We start from the raw sequence: 21,597 nt of genomic DNA, 5'->3' as shown, positions 1-21,597 counted from the left end.
TCCTGCTGCTGCAGGAGGTCTGGGGATGTGGACAGCCCCACATCTACCCTGGCCCCTCAGTTCCAAGGGCAGAGCAATGAGGAAATGTGTCAGGCTGCAGCAGTGCCACCGGGGCTCCACAGGGCCACAGCAGGGAACGGGATGCACAGAGGCCGAGGCGCTGCCAGGACATGGTGTGTGTGGGAAGGGAAAAGCTGGTTTCTCGCCCACCTATGCGTCACAGTGCCTACTTGGAGCCAGCTCCCTCTGCCTCCCTATTTGTTCAGGCAAATAATAGCCATTATGAAAAACATGACTTTTCCTATATACGTATGGATAAGCAGCACACATCTGTCTATATGTGAGAAGACACATTTCTTCACCTCCATTTCCCCACCTTTTGTGCCCTTTCCTTCTCTCTCAATATTATTTTCTACATGCCTGGAAATGGTCAAACATCAGAGTACACAGCTGAACCTAGATGGAGACTAATGTTTTGAGTGCAGACAAGAAAATTTGGGGCAACGGGGAAGAAAAAGAAAGGACAGGCACCAAGAGCTCTTCTCTCTGTATGCACACTTCTTTCTGCATGGGCTGTGCAGTGTCAGCATTAGCAGAATCCCCTTTACTCCCCTTGGTGGGAGATGACCAGAATCAATCATGGAATCACAGAATGGTTTGGGTTGGGAGGGACCTTTAAGATCACCTCGTTCCATGCCATGGGCAGGGACACCTTCCACTCTCCCAGCTTGCTCCAAGCCCCGTCCAACCCAGCTTTGAACGCTTCCAGGGATGGGGCACCCACAGCTTTTCTGGGCACCCTGTGCCGGGGCCTCCCCACCCTCACAAACACTCCATGCAGTGGCACATCCTGGGAAAGAGTATAACTACTGAAGTTCTGCTTTTCACACACTAGCAAATTTAAACATACATCTTTTCCTCCAGTGCCCATGCAGGAGGTAGAAAGGCAAATTTCCTGAACTTTACACATCAGCCCTTAAAAATAAATCCATCATTGACCACTGCCACTGAAGAGACTACTTAAAAAATGTATTGTCAAGGAAATATTTGCTTAAAGGCAATTATGCTGTTATGAATCAAAATTCCAGATGCTAAAGCAATGCCAATTAGCAGTATTAAAAACCAGATGCCTTGTTCTGAGGGAGTACCACTGCCTGTGCTTGAAAGGAAAAAACCTGCACAGAACATGCTGGAAGCTACTGTCCTATGGAGAAGACAGCTTTTAAATAGCTGTTCTGAGAGACAAAAAGCTGTAAAAGCAACTTACTATGAAAGTCTCAGCATAATTTTCCATCAGGATGGAAGAAGGTTAAGCTGTCCCCTGCTTTAAGCTGCTTTCTGCTAGAAATCCAAGCAGTGAGTAGACGAGGTATGGCACAGAGTCACGGCCACGGGAAGAATAACTGAGACAGCACTATGCTGCAGCTGCCTGTAGCCCTGCGACCTGCACTGTGGGTAACAAAGCCTGAAAAAACAAAAAACCAAGTTCCCTTCTATCCCTTATAATCTCCTTTATATGTAGAATAAATGCTTGTCAAATAGACACAACCTCACAGACACAAATTTGAAGCCATTACAGGCACCTTTAGCATCCTTCACTTGAAGCTCTTCTCAGATCAGTGATCCAAGACTGCGACTTTCACGAGGCACCCAAGTCACCTTTCCTCCTTCTGAGAGCTGGGAAATTCTTATTATCAGTCAAAAGAGGCAGGAACATGATTCCTCCCCATTTTCTCAGCCACCTATTAGATGTGTGCCAATCTACCAAGTTACCAGCGTGCTTAGTTTCAGCAGTTTTGGCTTGAGCTCACCTGCATTGTTAAGCAAGCTGACTTCTAATAGCAGCTCGCTCTTTTAAACAGATCACAAGCTACCATGATTTAAACCAGGGCGACCTCAGCCTCCACTTAGGAGTAACAGGGTATAAATGGGTTACTCAGAACAAAACCTCCAAAGCCAGAAGCCTTGTCCCCATGAGGAGGACAGGAGGGTGCATTATGCTCCTGGCTGCACAGGTGGTCAGGCAGACAAAGCAGCAGAACCCAGCTCCACGTGGCACAAATAGCTTCTAGCTCTCTGCTGGTTTATGCCCAAGAAAAGCAGCCAGGTAGTGCTTCCTGAGCCTATTTGCCAGAGTCCTGAAAGCCCAACACACCAACCAGGGGAAACGAGAAACATTCTGCAAGGCTCTTGTTTTGAAAGGGAGCAGGAGCTAAGAAGTGTTAGAGAACTCTTAGAGAAGAACTAGAGAACCATTAAAACATTACTTAAAAGACAGGATCATCATTAAAAGGAATGGTACAAAAATGAGGAAAAAAGGAGGCATATAAAATAAACAATACAGATAGTCATCAAACACTTCTGATCCACAGCTTGCAGTTGTTAGACAAAGGCTACTACAATGCACGTACACATCTAAAGGCCTGGGCTATTTCTTATAGATAAAGGCAAAGAAAACAGAGAATTTCTTCTAAATGAAGACATGGATAAAACCTTTGAAGGCTCTCAGAGTTCAGAAATCTTCCTGCAACTCTGCGGATCGTGGGCTCAGTATCAAAATCTCAGAACTTGACATAACAGAATATTCCTGTATCAACTTCACATACAACTAGAACAAGGCCCTTTTTTCCCCAAGTACCATCCAGAGAACAGATCTCTGAAGTGACAGAGGATTGCTCATGGAACACAGAACAGCTGAGGTGGGAAAGCACCTCTGGAGATTGCCTAGTCCCTTCCAATCTGTGTTATTCTATGACTCTGAAAAGGGACCAAGTAAGGATACCCAGCGTACTCACTGCTTCCTCGGTCCCCTTCTCCATTCCAACACACCACAGGTTCACAGGTTGCTTTAAACACCATGAATTCTACACACTCTGACCAACCTTAGTCCTTGAATAATTTAAGTAACTCTCATTAAATCTTTTGGCTGTTTTTAAATTTTATTTTTAAAATGACACGATGCAAGATTTATTTCAAAGTAGGCAGATTACTTGCCAAAAGTAAAGAAGGGCATGAAAATATTTGCAATATTCAAGTTAGATATTTTAAAACATGAACAAATATTGTTAAAAATTACTGAGCACCTCATTTTAACTTGAAGTCCTCAGTCTAATAAGAGAAATGCCTTTGTGCTCCTGGATACACCGACCAAAGACCGACCCAAGCAAAATCCAGGCTGCAGCTGAACCATTCTCACACAGACTCACAGCCAACCAAACTCAGGAGAAAACCCAAAGAGCTAAAGCGGAATTAACACACCTGCAGAAATCTCATAAACTGAATAAACTACAAAACCATTTCAATTTTCCATGTACTTCACTGGCAAGAGGAAAAAATAACATGCTACCATCGACCTAAAGGAACTTGTTTCCTTGTCAAGATTGAATATGGAATGCAATCCCCGGAGGCAACTTCAAAAGTATTTATATAGGTCGCTGTCCACATTAATGCTGATGTTTCTCTATCTGCAACTTTAGATCAAGGCAACAAAAAGGAGCAAGTTAGGGATCTACCAGGCATCTTATTGATAATATATGACACTTGATAGCAAAACCTCTTGGTCCGCTGGAAATATGAACCAAATATTCCTCTTCCCCACAGGCTGCCCCAGCCTGGCTGTACACTGTGATATTTTAATCTCCTCCTCCCATCCGATGAGACAAATGGCCCTTTGCAGGGCAGGCACACTTACTGGCACTCTGAAAGGAGAAGTGTTCGGAACATCCATGGAGTTGGGTTTCTCAGAGGTGCTGGTCCCCGAGATGCTCCGTCTGCGAGGAGATCTCTCTGCTGGGACCTCTGAGGAAGAGAAGAAGAAGGTGGTGAATGGGTGCCCAGGGGTGGGGAATAGTCAGGTTTTGTGCTCTGTAAGACAGAAGCCTCAGGCAAGTTTCAAGTGCATTACTAAACTGCTGAATTAACCCACCTATTTACCTATCTCTTATTCGCTTATTAACCTGCAATGGCATTTTCACCGGCAGATTCAAGGTTGTGAATCTGACTTGACTGTGGGAGTTTAAAATAAAAAGTGCTGGTAAAGATCAACACCCAGACATACTTAATATTCTGTTACTGTTTGAGAGACAGTATTCAGAAAACTCAAATCTATTTTTAATTCAAATTTAATTTTTTTTACGTAAGCAGTGCAGTAATTAACAGATAACTACAATCAAGACCCAGGGAAGCTCAGTTTTACTCCCAGCTGAACGTAATTCGGCAAAGGTCAAAGTTCGGTCGTGTATGATCACACTACTTGCTCAGAGCATGCAACCAGCAGAAGACTTATAAGTGCCCGGGTAATATGACATATATATCTCTGCAGATAAAAAAAAAATAGGTCACCTTCTCCTCATTCTGGCAGTATGACCTTACTAAGACATGACTTTGGCATCTTAAATCCATGCACACTGATCTGATGAGCACAAATACTCATAAAAGCTGTACTGATGTCTTTGACTAGTACAAATACTGGAATAACAGCATAATGAAGTACAGACAGCATTGAAAATCTCTCCACAAACACACATATATGCATCTTTATATAGAGCTAGATATGCATATGTATGCATCCAGATACCTTTATCACAAGTGCTGCCCATCTCCAGCTCAATTGCCAGACTTTAAGGAATCCAGCTTCACGAAGCACCCCCCAACACTGGGAGGGAAAAAATCACTTCCTAGCAGAAAGTCCATTGTTATCTTCTGAGTCTTAGAGAAAAGGAGCAAGCCGTGACTCCAGGCAGTGACATTTTGACTCCTGCCGTTCTCCTTTCAAGAGCCAGATGCCGCTTAAACTTCCATCGCTGGCCGCCTGGCCCTGGGGATCCGTGACTTCCAGCGGAGGGGACCCGGGTGTCTCCGTCCGCCCTCCCTTCCCCGGGAGCCAGCGAGCGCAGCAGCAGCACACAGGACTGCAGCTCCTCAATCAATCGCTCCGGCTGCACATCCTCATTAGTTACTTTCAGGCTATTAACAGACGCCCAACTGCCGGCTTCCCTCCGCTACCGAAATTTCCCCTCCATATCCTGATTCACAGCAGCAAAAAACAAGGTTTATGGAGAGAGACAGCCAGCTGGTGCCACGAGAGCAGCGTTTTCCTCCAAAGAGCCGGAGGAAAAAAAAGGAGAGAAGCCTTCTTCAGGGATAACATTACTTGTGATGTCTTTGCATACCGGATTTTGATTTCAGCAGAGTTATAATACGTCTCTCCCATGGATGCTTGGAGACCGACAAAATGGAGCATAGCGGAGGAGAGGCGAAGCAATCTGGACCCTGCAGTATTAGTGTCTCACTCGGTAGATATTTATCTTTTTAAAAAAGCAAACTGCTGACACGGAGCCCCTCAGCCTGCCTGAGGAAAGGGCAGCTGGGAGGGAGAGCAGCCTCGTGAAGCGGGCAGCCAGAGCCCGACACAGCGCGCTGTGTGCCCCTGGGGGACGGGCAGGGCACAGCCGGCCGGGAGGGCGATGCCCGAGCCCTGCTGGCACCGAGCGAGCACATCCCGGCCCGCCAGAGCCCGCGGGAGCCGCGACTGAGATGCCCCTGTGGGGAGAGCCCTCCTCTGGAGCAGCACCGGCCGCGTTCTGCTACAGCATCACCTGCTCCAGAGCGGGAGGGTAAGTCCCCATCGGGGCACCTTTGGAGAGCAAAGCACTTGGAGCAGGGCCAGGGCCGAGGGTTTTGAGTCAGTCCCACCAGCTCAGGAGCCTTTGCGGCGCCGCCGGTTTTACCTGACGATGCACTTTGATGCCACCGGCTGCCTGCCTGGCCTGGATGAAGGGAAACTTTATTTTCTGCAGCACCTCCAAGTGCCGCTCTGCCCGGAGAGCTGCGTCAGGTGGGATTTAAAGAACTGCCTCTGCCATCCCCTGCCATTCCCATGTCCATGCCATGAAGGCAAATGGGAGTGATATATTCCATTGGAACAGGGCTAGAGAGAGCACCTTTTATGTTACACTGAATAGTAACGAGTAACGTCACAGGTTTGGCTTCCTCCGCTTCTCACGCGCAGGAAATCACATCAAAGCCGCTCCGGTAATTTAAAACAGTCTGTTAACTTTGCTGAGTCATAAATGAAAACACCAGCCCAAATTCCCCACTATATCCCACCACACGTTCCGCAGGAGCGGCAGTTTGGGAAAGAGCTTAACTTTCAACTGAATGGAGTTGAAAAGCTACCACAAGGAACGTGCCGGGCTCCCCTTGCCTTCCCTCTCACCCCCAACATCCACTCAGCAGCAATCCAAGTTTTCTGCAAATAAAATGTTGACATTTCATCAGTAGAATGAGTTTCTTTTTTTCTCACACCGTCACAGAAGTGTACCAAATGGGAGAGGGAAAATGAAATATTCACTAGGTGCTGCCTGCAGTGAACAAAAAATAAAAACTACCTTCCCCTCCCTTCTCCTTCTGAAAAACAAGAGCAAATAGACACGCTTAGTCCCTAGGAAAAGGAAGACCCAGATATAGCAAAATTGTTGGGATATGTTAACTGGAAATCAAAAGCTGAAGCAACTTTCTATGGCGCCTGTAGAACAGTATTTTTGCTGAGTCTTGTGAAAGAAATCTATACTGTCACCACCAGGCAAAAAATTAGACAGTTCCCTCCCCTGCTCCACTAGTAATGCTTGGGGCTACTCTTGCATAATCTTCACCTGCGGTAAAAATCAATGCACCTCTCATCAGCTTAGTATTAAATTACAACTGCTTTCTGCATTGCTCACTCTCAGGGACCAAGGCTACAGATAAATCACATTGTTTATCCATCAAAACGATCTGAAACCCTTCTCTTTCTGGGAGGAAAAAAAAAGGCAAAAGGGAAAAAAAGACCCCACCTGACAGATATTCCCCGTTTCAACCTTCAACAAGTAATTTGCAGAATTGCAGAACCTTACAATGGTTTGAGAGGGAATGGGCCTTAAAGATCATCCAGGCAGGGACACCTTCCACTATACCACCAAACAAATGAGTTGTAAACATCCCAACAGGTCACTGTAACCACCTGACATCTTGGTGATATGCAGTAATATTTATGTAAATAAGTATTTACCCAAACGAGTATTTACACACTAAATAGCAACAGTCAGTTCCAAATTAGCTGAGCCAATTACCCTGCAGTGGCAGATGCCTCTGAGAAGGGAACTGCCCAGGGATACAATGCAGGCAGGTCTCCTCTCCCATCCTGTTGCACCACTCTCTACCCTCAGCAACACCAACGCTCGTTCTGTAGGCCACGAAGCAGGTTTGTGCAAGCCAGGTGCCACTTACTACTGGGAGTAGTGGTGAGGGTTGCCCTCCTTTGAAGGGAACCCTCTCTGCCACAGTGGTGTAGCCTCAGCAACCTCTGGTCACCACAGGCCTCTGGGGGTTGACCTAAATTTCCTATTGCTGGGTGCTGTGGCCACTTGAAAGCCTTGCTGTGGTGGAAATTTGTATTTTCACTGTGAAGAGCTTTCCCTGCAGGTGGGAGAAGCAGACACTAAACAAACCTCCCAGCTTTGCGGGACAGCCACGCCAGGTAGGAACTGTTTGCAGGTATAGGAGAAAGAACAAGAAGAGGAAGAAGCTCCCTGAACAGCGTTTTTCAGATGGGTACTACCTAGTGAAATAGGGAGCCTCATATCAAAATAAATAGAAGTGTTAATGTTTTATATTGCAGTAAGCATTCTCTCTCATTTTGCTCACTTAGGGAGGATTCAGACTTAGGCCCAATTCACAGACTGTCATAAAAATTTCATTAAATGCCTGTACAAGAAGCCTAAGGTAAAAGCAAACTCAAACTCCCCTAATCTGTTTTTAGTCTTGAAGTCCAAGTTTGTGTTCTGACTTAAATACATTATGCAAATCCTGCAAGGTATAACTTAGAGGAAAAAATGGAAATTCGCAGAGATAGCTTTTCCACATTTATCAAGGCAACCAGACAGGGAAAAAAATCACAAGAAGATACATCAGAGCGAATGCAACCAAGTTTCCGGACACTGAAGTGCACAAAAGCTGCCAAGCCTGGAAAGGGAAATACAAAGGGAACCCTGCACAGCTCACTGGCTGTAGAACTCCAGCATCAAACAACTGCTAGATACAAACTACGATCAAAAACTCTCCCAGTCCATTAGCAGGGGTTTGAAAAGAAGATACTGTGCTTTACTAGGGATTGAGTCGATCAGGTAAGTCTTGGAAGATGATCCAGGTAACCATAAAAGATTTTTAATTTACAGACAGGCAATTCTGTTGGTGTTAGACACTTGCATTGTGCTGGCATAATAAAAAGGTGTAATTGAATTAGTGCCCAGTATAGAAGGTGCATAGCAAGCAACCTAAATGACACACTAAGTCACTTAAAAGATACTTAAGTCATTGATTCCTGAACGACTTTACAGTCTGAAAGAGAAGACCTAACAAGTGAAGAAGATGAATACTAGAGGAGGCTGGAAGAAAGGGCACAGATACCATGGGAGAGAACAATTTTGGGGTTTCAAATATAAACTCCCATGATTTATTTTCCCTGAAAGTTTGGAGGAAACTGTACACGGCATTGAGAGAGGACACCATCAGCTGTTCTTAGACTGATGCATTCGCTTTGAAGCGGAGGAACAAATCCTCCAGCTCTGCAAACCAAGTCAGAAACGAAGAGATGCAGGTCCCTAAACTGCTCAACATATCCTCTGCCTGATGTGCGTGGCTGTACGTAATTTGAGATAGTTGCCCCTTTTTGACCTCCTCACGCAGCAGCCTCTAAAACCTCCCTTAATGGTTGACTCCACACGCAGCCAAACAAATTGCCCGGACAACTGTGCCAACACAAAAGCAGAGACAAGGAGCTACTGCCCATGACCTGGAGATGCTGATGTCCTCGTTAGTTCCTAATGATCTTGGACTGCCCCTGCTAATTCAAATTACCTTGTGTTTGCTGCAGAGATTGCACACAGACAATTAACGCCGATCAGCTGACGCATGGTAACTTGTTCCTGCAGCCTAATTTGTTTAGAGGCTTATGACTTAAACACACATTAGTATGATATCAATATTTATTGTCCTCATTATTAAACAACAGCCTTGAGCCACAGCTTTCCAAACCAATCTTTTTACTGCCTGTAGAAGGGCTATGAATAGAGGCATTCTCTAAAATGTAATCCCCTTTGGGATAGCCTCACTGGCTCTCCAACGCACCGAAGCTCAACAGCTCCTGCCTGTTCCTCTCCAAGGCCCAGAAAGGCTGCTCCGAGCCTCAGCACTTCTCGTCCCTGAGCAGGAAGAATTATTGTTATGGACACAGGAAAAGACCCAATGTACTGCAAACGTCCAAGAGGTACCAGTGCACCCTAAACGCAGTCCCAGAGTTAAGACACCACTTGGGAATTTTTATTCTAAACGCATCCACACTTTTCTCTCAAGAAGAGGAACTTTGAGCAGTCTCCCCTGATTTATCTTGAAACCACCACACAGTTCAGGAGTCAGGCAAGCTGACAGGAATGAGATGAAGTGGACTGAAGCCAGTGACCAGCTCGTCGAACGGCACAGGGAAGAAAACCAGAGCAGTACACTGCTTAGTCCAGTTTAGTTCATGTGCTGCAGGGCACATGCCCACCTACGAGGTAACCTTTGTCCAGTGTGTTTGTAACTGTTCCAAACAGGCTGGAACCAAGGTTAATTAACACTGCACACCACCTAAAAGCTCTTAAAAAGAAATAAGGTCAGGTAACTGAAAGACTGAAGAAATTAAGCACCAAAGTAGTAAAGGCTTCCCAGTAAAGTGTTAAAACCCAAAAAATACAGTTTGTACCCTACCGTACCAAGGAACGAGAGAAGGCTTTTCTCATCTTCCGTGCTGCTATCCAGCCATTCGGCCACATGCCCAGGAGAAAGAAGACTTATTCTCCAGCCAGAAAACTTTTCCATACAGAACACAGTAAGTGAACGAAGCAGGGCAGGAAGGATGGGGAGGAGCTGATGGTCTTGGGATTCCAGTACTCCAGTTATTGTCTACACTGACAAACATTAGAGCGTGATCCTGCCCTGTTCTCTCAACCCTACATCTGACACAGCAGGCATGGGTGGGAGCAGCAACTGGGATCTGTACTTGTCCCTTTGTGTCAGGTTTCAGTCCAAGCAGCAACAGAAAGAAGGCAAAAAAGGGGAGCAGGGGAAACTGAGGTCTCAAAATCCAGAAGAGGCAGCAGGTAATGACAGAATCAACTTAAGTAAAAAGTAGAAATATATCAGTGCTGAAGAAGCTCAAATAAGTCAGCACAATAGCTCATGGGCTAAGTGCAATACAGCCCTACCACTCCTCACAGTGTTGGCTTTGTTTGAAGGCTCAGGTATTGTGCTTTATGCCAGAAGAAAAACCAGCAACCTCAGAGGCAATTTCAATCCCCTCCCCACTACTGACGAGCCTGCATTCCCCTGTTTACAAGCCCCTTCCTGCTCCAGCTATTATCCCAGCATCCCAGCCTTCCTTGCAAGGAATCTGTTCATGCAGGGCAGGTTGATCAATCCGTGAATAGGAAGCTCCCACCCCTCCCTCCCCCCTCCTCCCGCATGGCGGCGGCATCGATCGGCAATAATGGAATCTGCTGGACTCGGGAGACGGGGAGCTGCTCCGGGCAGCAGCACGGGGGAACTGCTCCTCTTCCTCAGCGCCGGGAGCGCCCGCAGCCCCCGGGTTCAGCCCCACGGCAACGGGGCACAGCCGGGAGAGCTGAGCAGGCAGCAGCGCTCTTGGGGGCTCCGAGGAGCCATCAACACTGATGGGTGCTTATTTACTGAAAAAAATAAAAAGCCAGCTAGACGGGAAATAATTCTGCCCTGTCTGGACAGCGAGCTTGCTCTGCAGTGGGGACTCGCCGCCGTGACTTTATGAAGGGCCACGTTTAATCGTACAGCCCAAGATTTATTCCACACAAAAGAGCATTTTGCAGGTTTACACATGCACGAGCGGTGACGAATCCTGGTAAGTGAGGGACTCCTGGGCCCCACAAATCAAAACTGCCTTTGTCCTCAGGGGATGGGGCTGATGCTCTGATCAAACTGCGCTCTTTAAAGAGACAGCCGCCTTTTGCTCACCAGTTTCAGAACCTGTCTTTATTTTAAATAATTTATACACTTGCCAATCCCTATTACAAACAAGGACATTTGCTGACCACTGACTAAAACCCAGGCTACACCAAAAAGCCATTAGATCAGCAAAGCAAAAAATTCGATACCAACCAACAAATGAAGAGGGGAAAAAACAAAACCAGCTATCAAGTCCCAGCAGGGAGGAAAATTCCAATTACCAAGATAAACTGTAGCAAGTATTGTTTGTGCAGGACAGATATTTTCATAAAACACCTGCCAAGCAGGGCAGATGCTCTCCAGAATTCACAATTAGTGAGGGGACATGGGACAGGTGGCTCAGGAGCGAGGTACCCGAGCAGCGTGCTGGACTGAGCAGAGCTGTCCTCCTGCCCCGCAGAACAAGTGCATACCCCCACCCCAGTGTGAGCAGAGGGATGAAAACCCAGAAACACTCCCCACATCCCACCAAATCCTCTGACAGAAAGGTGGATTTCCCGTCTATGCAAAAAGAGCTGAATTTTTGTTTGTTTTTTTTTTTTTTTTTACAAAATGAACTGTTCCACCAGATTTCCCTCTGCGTGTGGGAGAATCACATTTTGTCCAACTTCCACAACCTTTTCTTTAAGACTGTGCAAACTGATGACGTAAATCTGCTTGCAACAGGAATGGAATTACAGAACTTTTAGAGAAAGGATTAGATAGTTATTTTGGTCTATCTCGTTGGCCAATATGAAACAAAAATTTCAACTCCTCTCTTTTAGTTCCCTAATCAAATACTGTACCTGCAATCACCTGGGTGTCTTTCCATTAAAAACTTGCAAGATTAACTATCAGCTCCATAAATAAAAGGTTCTAGAGAAAACAGAGTTGTGAGTATTGATTTCCCATGAATGCTTACCAATTTTGCATCCTTTCTAGGAGTACAAATCACACGCAGATCCTGTTTTCCTCCCTGGCTGCCTCATCTTGTCTAATAACTTAGCCTTATTAATCCCTTTCAATATTTTAAAATGTTCACGATAACAGGGGAAGTATATTAAATATCAAATATGAAACTGGCTTATTGGAGTATTTTAAAATATGGGAACATTAAAAAAAATTGTAAAAAATTGAGCTAGAACTGACAAAGACTTCAGTCAGGAGGATGCAACTAGGAACTGAAAGGACAGTGAAGTTTCTGATAAGCAGATTTCTCCTGTGAATTAGCATTCCTGGGGAAACCCACAGAGGGGGGAAAACCTGCATAAATACATCCCTATTATTTATCTTGGTTTTGTGTGGTTTAACAGGTCACACTCTCAAGCAGGTCACCTGCCTGCAAGTGTCTGTCCGTCAGGAGGCGGAGACGGACATCAGAACAAAGGCAAGAATTAAAACGTCCTTCTAATAAAGTAAGTCATGAACACAGTCCCACTAGAAATCCTGGAAATTTAAAGTGATAAATAAGATGTAGAAGAGCCACTGGCACTACAAACCACCAAATCCATCTAACCTGACTTGAAACACCTGTAGAACGTCACCCAGTGACTTCATCCACTCACTGGATTGTTTCTGGTTGAACAAAAGACCTGTCTTCCAGGAAAAGGGACATCCAGTTGTCACCATACACAGCAAAGACACAAAGAGCCTGTCACATCCCCTGTAAGCTGTTCCAGTGGTTAACTCCACTCCTGCTTAGCAAATTGCTCCTTAGTTCCAAGACTGAATTTATCAAGCCTCATCTCCCAGCCACTGGGCTCTGGCTGACGTTTGTATGCTTTGAAACCCTGGTATCAGAGATGTCCTCTCTGCTTACATCCTTTGAATACTCAAACAATCCCTTCAAATACATCTTTGGACTCCTCTGGAGCATTGATTTTGATTTTTAAACCTTTTCTGTGCAAGAAAGCCAGAGACACAGCTCCACAGCTGCAGGAGTGATGTAGTGCTGGTCACAGCAGAAGTTATACTGTGAATAGCTTCTTAAATTTGTATTAAAAGAGGTCTTGTACTCTAAAGCTTTCCAAAAACCATAAAAAAAGTCTTGCCCAAATTTTCCAGGACAGCCAGATTGTGAGATAAAATGCAAATCAGCAGGAGAAGGCTATTCAAAACAGGACTAACTTATTTTCATGCTGTGGGACCTACCTACACTGAGGGTTTGTTGAACCAATGCAAATCCAGATACAAACTGCTCTGTCGACCAGAGCAGAAGTATGGAAAATATGAAAACATAGAGAGGTGGGAAGGATCAGCAAAGTAGTGATAAAAAACCCCCAAAAAACTAATCAAAAAGCAGGGGCAACAAGCAGCTAATGTCTGCCCTTGAGATACTGCTTTCCAAAATTAGCACCAGGAGCTGTACAGCATAGCAGGTGAGAACATCAGAAAACCTGCTCACGGTGTTTATCTCCCTCACCCCCGAGTTCTAAAAGCAGATGAGTTTGCAAGCCTGGAAATTGCACCAAGCCCCTCTGCTTTGGAGCATCTTATAAAAAAGAATCACTTAAAACTTGTACACATCCCTCCCTGGTAATTCCTGCGCTACAGCCCCTGACGGAACTCTGCAGTCGTCACAAATGTCACTCTCCTGCAGTGAGGAGTCTGAAACCTGGGAGGCTAAGCAGCTTTGCCATCCTGCAGATTTAAAAATTAGCTTTCTTGATCAGTGAAACTACCCAGAAGCATGAGTCTCCAAGTCTTCTGCAGGAACTTTCAGTAAATGAGAATTCAAAACATACGCAAGTAATAGAGCACAGACGCCTTGTGATGCAGATGCTTTGTAAGCACATAGTCATGGTGGTATTATAAATCATAATGTATTAATGTTCTCTGCATGAGGCACTTTCGAGGGGAGGAAAAATGGGTCTTACATGCACTAGGGACAGGTGCTGACAGACTGATTGATGGATATTGCTTTAGTCAGTAGATGATGTCCTCACAGCAATATACTTTAGGTATTGTACACCCAAGTCATTCTTATTAAAATGTCTTACAGATAATTTAGGAGCGAATAAGAAACAATGAATGTTTGTTTCTCCAACTCCTGGATCAATGTCATGTGTCAGGCAAAACTGCTCACCTTCACACCTGCCCATTAGGAAATAACAGTACTTATTTGAGGCACTTTGCCCCAGAAAAATGCAAAGCAGTACTAACTTTTCAAGCCTATTTTCAATGCCACAGCATGGAACAAGGAGCTAGCTAGAAAATAAGTTTCCTAGACACCTAAAAATGTCAATTCTATGTGCACAAGGCTCCATTTCCTTCATTAAATTATTTTAAATGCCTATCTATAATGAAAGTAATTTTGCTTTGAGGAGCAGCATTACAATATAACAGCCTCCTACCCAAGCTGTGATCTAGTTCAAGAGGATCCCAGTGGACAAGGCTGAGTAACTCAGTCTGTATCAGGAAATCATGATGGAAGTATTCAGTTATTTTGGAACATGGGAAACTTTTTTGGCTTAAGCTACCTAAGCAAAAGCAGCCTGTAGTGCTGTGACATGATCCTAGGAAGATGCTGTGAGCAGAATCACTCTGTTGCAGTGTAAATCAGTAGCAGGTTTATGCAGAAGGACACATATAAGATGTGGACAGCCCCATTGGAGCATGGCAAAGTACACAGAAAGCCCTTTTTAATCAAAAAAAAAAAAAAAGGATGGACACTCAAGTGTCTCTTCAAGCCAGTTCATTTATTGTGGAAAGAGAAACCCTGCTGATGAAGTGCCAGCCCACACATACACATTATCGTCTAGTGTTTTATCCTTTCAGATTGCCTAATGAAGTGATTTTTGCACAGTCACTGATCTCTACACTCACTCTCAACAGCTCTTACCCAGCTGCAGATGACAACCTCTGCACACTGATGCAATATTATCACTTAGCCAGCCGGGTGATTGTTCCCCTCGGTTCCAGAGTGAGCACCACCAGCCTTTCCAGCCCAGCTGAGATCAGAGGCCTGAACCAGTGGTTACTCAGGAGGGGAGCAGAAAAAAAAGAATTTCCTAAATAACAATTTCTAGAGCAGAGAGGAACCAAGGGGCAGTGAAAGCTGTGCCTGCTGACAGCCTGGAAAGATAAATAGGGACAGAAGGGCTCAAAGTGGAAGTGAGAAAAAACAGCAAACCTTGAAGTTCTCTAGCATATAATAATACAGGTAATTCAGCTGGGCAGAACTGTGGGATTTTCAGAACTTCACTGATGAACAACCAAGGGGTATTTTTTCCCACTTCCACACCAACTTAATTACATTTTTGTACTCAGTCCAACTTCCTTAGTATCCTCAGAATAGCCAAGGGATTCAGCTAAGTTACACTGCTAGCAGGATGGCAAGTTTTAAGTACCTATTAATGACCACTCCAAAAATATTAAGATAATTTAATTCCAAATTAGGGCCAAGACGTTATTTACAGAGCCAGCCGCTCTGGAGTGCCTTTCCAGACTGTGAACCATATGCCTCATGTCAACAGACATCTTGTACTGAAGTATGAATACACCCAGCTATATATTTAACAAGCAGAATGTAAAGGGTGCTTCATTTCCGATGCTGGCTTCACAAGATGACATTTCTCCCAAGAGTTTTTCTTGCTCACCTTGCAGGCCACAATTTGTTTGCACAATTCATGTCCTCACAAGGGCTGTATTTAGTGAAAATAATTGATGAAGGCAGTTTTGTTGGCATGCTTCCACCATTCGCGTTGGTCTCTACTATTACTTCCGGACCTACTGTTTTTCCTTGGGCACCCAGGCTCAACCAGAGCTGGGGAACACCCAGGAATGATTTTTCTTATTTAGACTCACTTGGATGACATCTCCAACAAGCAAACAAATGAAAGAACAAGTTAGTGAGGGCTGGGGTTTGGGTGGTGGTTGGTTTGGGATCTTTTGTCCTTCGATGACTACACATCATCACACGGGTAACAGAGAACTAGGATTTTGATAAAAACAGTTCACATGACAGAGAACTAAATATGAGAGAGAAGCAAGTATCTTACCATTCAGTCTGCAACACCCTGGTTCCATCAGAATGCCTGACACCCACATGGATGGCTCCCAAGTGTTGTGGGATGCCATTCACCATGATCAATGTGATAATCTACTGACCATGACACTTAAGCTTCTGGCCAGCTCACACAGGAACTGCCACATCAACCCATCAACTTAAGCACTATTTACCCTTTTCCTACAGCGTTTGGTACCAGCTAACAGCTTTACGTAGCGCTCCCACAACGAGTTCAGCTTGCTTGTTTTCAGCACAGCCTAAATACCAGCGATTCCTGCAGAGCAGGGTTGAGGGTGCCGTGCCAACAGGAGCTTTACTCCACCCTGAGGTCACTGCTCGCTCCCTTTATGTATCAAGAAACCGCAGCTTTGCCAACACCACCAGGTGGGAGCTGAACTCTCCTTGACTGGCACAGAAGTTACCTGCACTTCTAACACCATGGAACAAGACAGAAAACCACCACCAAAAAGCTCCTAGTGTGCAGCAGCCTGAAAGCACGCGGCTTGCACTTACCAGGTAGGCAGCAGAAAAGCAGGAGCATTCCAGAGAACGAGTGGCTGTGACCAGCAACATGATTCCCTACCCCTGCCCATGAATCATGTGGTCTCCCTCCCTCTCACCACTCAGTTCCACCTGTGTTTATAGGAAGGCTGTGTTAATCTCTGCATAAGCATCAAAATACAGCCACTGCCAAGGCCCAGGGCCCTGCCAAACACTAGAGACTGGTGCAAGAAAGGCAGCATATGGAGGGGTTTTTTAATCTGTTCCCAAATTAGGGACCAGATTTAGTGGTAAAGCACGGAAGCACGGCAAGGGAAGAGACTGCATAGTTTAAGGAATTTTTACAAGGACATGCCAAGTCCTCCATCTTGTGGACATGGGCTTCATTTCTGACTGATGCAGTATCTTAGAGCTTCCTCCTGGACACTCTGGGGAGAGTTTCCCTGGAGAAAATACAGATGACATTCTGGAGTGACCTTGGGACATCCAAGGCCAGGCCTTTAAGAGCATGAATGCTGTGAAAGCTGGCATTAGAATGATGATGCTTTACTTTGTACAGTTGGCATTTTTCTGTTGCCATTACCCCTGGAACCAAACAAATGTGGAGACAATTACAACATCTATTCTAGAAAAAGGACCTGTCTGTCACTGTTTCAGCGCTACTGAGCTTGGAAATCTGACGGAAGCCTACTCCAAAATGAATCAAAACAACTAGGAGAATGGATAAATAAATAGAAAAAAATAGTTTTGATCTCCTCTTTTTAAGCCAGACATTGATATTTCAATGCTTGTGGCTGGTGCCACTTTTGAAGGCTGACCAGAGACTCGACTCCAAAGAAACACAGAGCTGTTTCACTTCTCTGGCAGGTGTTCACATCACAACATTGCCCTCCTAAAGTCCCTGCTGAGCACACTGCAGGTGAAGGAGAAGAAAAAGGCAGTATCATGTGTTACCACAGCAGGCCCACAGCCCAAGGATCAGCACTGTTCTGCTAGGGAAGAATGGATCAGGAAAAATTCCTCCACTGAAACAGTGGTCAAGCACTGGAACAGGCTGCCCAGGGAAGTGGTGGAGTCACCTGGAAGCGTTCAATAAACGTGTGCATGTGGCTTTCAGGGACACTGTTTAGTGGTGGCCTCGAAGGTGCCAGGTTAAGGGTTGGAGCTAATGATCTTGGAGATCATTTCCAACCTTAATGATTCCATGGTTCCACACAGACTCACCACAGCCACTCACAGCTGCCAGCACCTGCTCAGAGAAGCAGCTATTCCTCTATAACCCAGTTTTTGCAGTTATGTGTACCACGACAATTTCAGCACCATTTCCCATTAAATCCGTAACATAAATACCCCTAGCCTGTACAACTTTCACACGTGGAGGTGATAGTGCTGCAACCATAAGCTCTGCCTGTAGTTGCACCATTTGCTTGCTGACTTCCTGTGCAGATTTCCCTCTCCCTTACCAGAAGCAGTCACCCATAGCTGAAGAAAATTAAATGGAAGGGGATCATTAGGTCTCCCTCCTGCCATTGGCCCAGTTTCAAATCCCACCATTATTAGTCCTCCTAAAAAACATTTGTGCTGTCTGATGCCAATTAGCCAAGAAATCTAGATGAAAGGAAGCATTCCCTTTGTGGAGAATTAAAGCTTGGACAAGGTACGTACCTCTACAGGCTGGAAAATGAATCTGCCTCTTGATGCCAACGAGCCATTTACAAATGCCATCCACACCCTGCAATTTGCTGCATCCCCAAATTCTCTGACTTCCAATATTACATGTTACACTGACTCCCGGCTACCAGAAAATGGCAAGGGGCAGGCTAAGGCTCTGTGTAGCAGAATGTCCCTTCCTCCTGCTTATGCAAAAAACAAGCTGATTTGCTCCCATGAGCTTTAAAGAGCCATGACAGATCTTTCTGACACAAGTCACCTCAAGTATTCATTGCAATTCCACTTTTTTCTCCCTCCCCAGAGATTTTAAAGAGAGAAAGAGTGAGAGCACCCACAGAGTATCAGATAAAGCTGGGCACAACACGAAGAATCTGCAGGAATGTAAGCTGCTGCTCACGTCTGCCTTCCACAACTCCCCAGTATTGTACTCTTAATTCACTACCCTATTAACATGTTAATCATATGAAAGAGCCCCAAAAAGAGACAGGAAAGTCTAAAGGCAACCTTGTGGTAACTACCCCAGAATCACCTAAATGAAATCTGGAAGGGATAGGCATTGTGCTGCCTTGAACTTTCCTGAGCAGTTTGGCAGAAGTTTGCTTGTTTTTCAAAGAAACATGTGTTTATCTGAAAAATGCTAAGGCAGAAGGTTTTCATTTTGTGATCGTGTAATTCAAAAGCAGCTGCAGAACAAGCCCATTGGTTCAGGCTAACAAAAACAGTCTCTCCAAGTTAGTAAATTAGTATTCACCCTGTCTACGGATGAGGAGGAAAATGACTAAGGAGGACGTCATAATCAGCACCTATTAAAGGAGGTTTCCGAGGTAGAAAACATTTGACTCAGGAGATTCCATTCCCCAGTTCCTTAGACAACATTTTTTGGTTTTGTACCTACTGGACAAGGCAGGAAACTTTAATGCTTTCTAGCTTGCTATCACCTAATACATTTTAGGACAAAAGCTGCTGGAAAAGCAAGTGGCATTGCTAAGGCAGTGCCCTTTATATTGAAAGGAACCCAAATCTTCTCGGTTTTTATGTGCCACCTGTAGGATTCCCTGAACTGCTTTGATTTACCATCACTTTCTGGAGGACAGGAAGCAAGGTTGGCAACATCCCTCCTAGGCTGGAAACATCACACAATGCCAGCCACAAGTAAACACTGACAAATAGTCCCGCAGTGTGCCCTTGAAGGACGATGTCTGGCCTTATCTGGAAATCCAATGTCATTTAAAAATGCACCGACTTGGGTAAAGGCTTTCAGTGAGAGACAGAAAAATAAACCTCATGATTTATGTGGCAATAAAATAGATTTTTAGCTCCGAAAGCTGTTTACAAAAACCTGTTCTTCATCTTTGCATCATGCTAACATTTAATTTCTGCAGCAGTGAGCAGAAAAGTACCAATGCAAGCATCTCTTTAGAAACCTGTACATAAGGGTGAAATAATGAATAAATGAGCTGATATACACACTCAACATGGCTAAAACCCCTGCAAGTTCCTAGCTGTTTTGAGTCAAGTCATTTTAACCCAGCAGAACACCTCCGTGCCTCCGAGCCAACCCCGCCTCGCCGGCATCACCGCGGCAATGCCGTCCCCCGAAGCGCGGCCGTGCCAGGAGGGATCCGTCTCACCTGCGCACTGCATTCCGAGGGAATCCTAACAGCTCCACCATGGTCCTGCCGGGATGCCGAGCAGGAAGGCAGCGCAGCCCCTGCGCTCTCCCCTCCCAGGCGGGCAGGAATGCAGAAGAGCCGGAGCCGGGCAGCGCCAGCCTCCCTGCTCAGCTGCTGCGCCCGGGCTGAGCCAGAGCCGCCCCCCGAGAGCCGCCTGCCCGCTCCGCGCCGGGGATGCGCCGTGCCCCCCCGAACCCACCCGGCTCGGGCACGCTCGCCATCCTTCCCGTCCCAGGGGAGTGCGGGGGAGCCGGCAGGCAGCGCAAGCACTCGGGCCGGGGTGGAAGGGGTGTGGGCAGGAGGAGAGGCTCCTGTGAAAACCCGTCGGATGCTGAGAAAACTCAGCGATTTCTAGCAGCTGACTCCGCGTCTAAAATCAGCTACAGGGAAACTTAAGAGGGGGATATCACTGCGTACACTGTCCAGAGTGCAAGGAGCCAGTTCAGATGAAAACATCTCATGAGCTGGACCAGGAACTACATCTGAATGCGTCCAAAAAACTGCAGTTCCTTTGAAGTTGTTTCCCCACTTCGAATGCTTCTACAACTTACAAAATACACAGCACCAAAAAAGCCCCAAGAGTCACTGAAGTAAACAATGAACTTCCCTCCCCCTCTTTGTTTTGTGCACTGCCTTTTATTTTTGTCTTTAAATTCGAAGATCTGTGGCTTTGAGAGTGAAATGGTGAAGTCTGATACCAATTGCCTTTTCCTGAGCTCTGCTCTTTTTTCATTTTAGAAGTGCCGAGAGCTGAACTTCCAGGCACGGCGTTTTTATTTATTTATAGCTCTTTAAGGCACAGAAGCCAAACCCCACACGGTTTGGTTGCTGCTGCCACCACACTGTCCTTTACACGTTGTAGCACCCCTGACAGAAGAGAGTGTCACGTTGGGTCAGTTTAAAAGCCCCTGTTCTGGCCTCCAGCAGGTCCCACCTGCCAGCCAGGGGGACCAGAGCACACAAACACACACACAACAAGAATGTGAAGTTGTTCAGCCTGTTGCTAAATGGGCTAAAATTGCTCACCAAGAGCTGAGGGGCTGCATGCTCCCTCCTCCTAACTTTTGCTGTTGTCAAGAGTGAGTATTTTGTTTATTTTTAATTATATTCATTTCCCCCCCCCCCCCCCCCCCCAATTCTCTCTAATTTTACCATTTGATTGCAATACAATATTCTCCTCTGATTCAGTCCTTTTTTCCATGACCTTTCTCTGGCAGGGTTACTCAAGATGAGCTCCTGCACATTCTCTCAGGTAACCATTTCCCACACCCTCAGCATTTCCCCTGGAAGAAAACAGTAGCTTTGGTCACCATACCTCCTGCCAAGGCTCACGTGGAAAATCTGCAGGAAAAGCAAGCCTAGCCCTTGGGGAAGAAACTTACTGAATGTGTGCTCAAACAATACTGACTGCAAAATAAATAACAGAAAATTGTTACCTGCTCCCTCGCCCTCTAAAGCCAATCACTAAACTACACCCAGGGATCCTGCACCAAGAGTAGCACTGGAACAGAAGAGAAACTCCAAAAAACAAGAGGCATTCTCCCCCAAAAATCTGTCGCTAACAGCAGCACAACAAAATAAACAGTCCCTCTGAAGGACGCGTTGGTTTGACCTGCTGCTTGGAAATGCCTAACTGCTGGAAGCCGTAGGGAAAACTTGGGATCACGGTGGAGCCAGACTCTGCAGAAGAGCAGCAAGAGCTGCTAAGCGACC

The 21,597-nt window shown here is 45.6% G+C and overlaps 1 protein-coding gene across 14 annotated transcripts in view; it reads right to left on the bottom strand.

Moving 5' to 3' along the window:
- RASAL2 (RAS protein activator like 2) overlaps positions 1-21,597 on the bottom strand; it is a 163,765-nt gene that overhangs the window by 44,345 nt on the left and 97,823 nt on the right. For 11 of the 14 annotated variants that reach the window (XM_039555801.1, XM_039555802.1, XM_039555803.1 and 8 more), the window contains exon 4: positions 3,692-3,798. The exons of 1 other annotated variant lie outside the window; for it this stretch is intronic. In XM_039555801.1, the coding sequence (XP_039411735.1) occupies positions 3,692-3,798 (107 nt within the window). Of the gene's footprint in view, positions 1-3,691; positions 3,799-4,576; positions 5,413-19,842; positions 20,010-21,597 lie in introns of those variants that run through there. 2 more of the 14 variants (XM_039555805.1, XM_010406315.4) reach the window with 2 other exon arrangements.

This window comes from Corvus cornix, chromosome 8, assembly GCF_000738735.6.
Source record: "Corvus cornix cornix isolate S_Up_H32 chromosome 8, ASM73873v5, whole genome shotgun sequence".
Classification (NCBI taxonomy): domain Eukaryota; kingdom Metazoa; phylum Chordata; class Aves; order Passeriformes; family Corvidae; genus Corvus; species Corvus cornix.
This window is presented reverse-complemented; position numbering and strand designations above follow the sequence as displayed.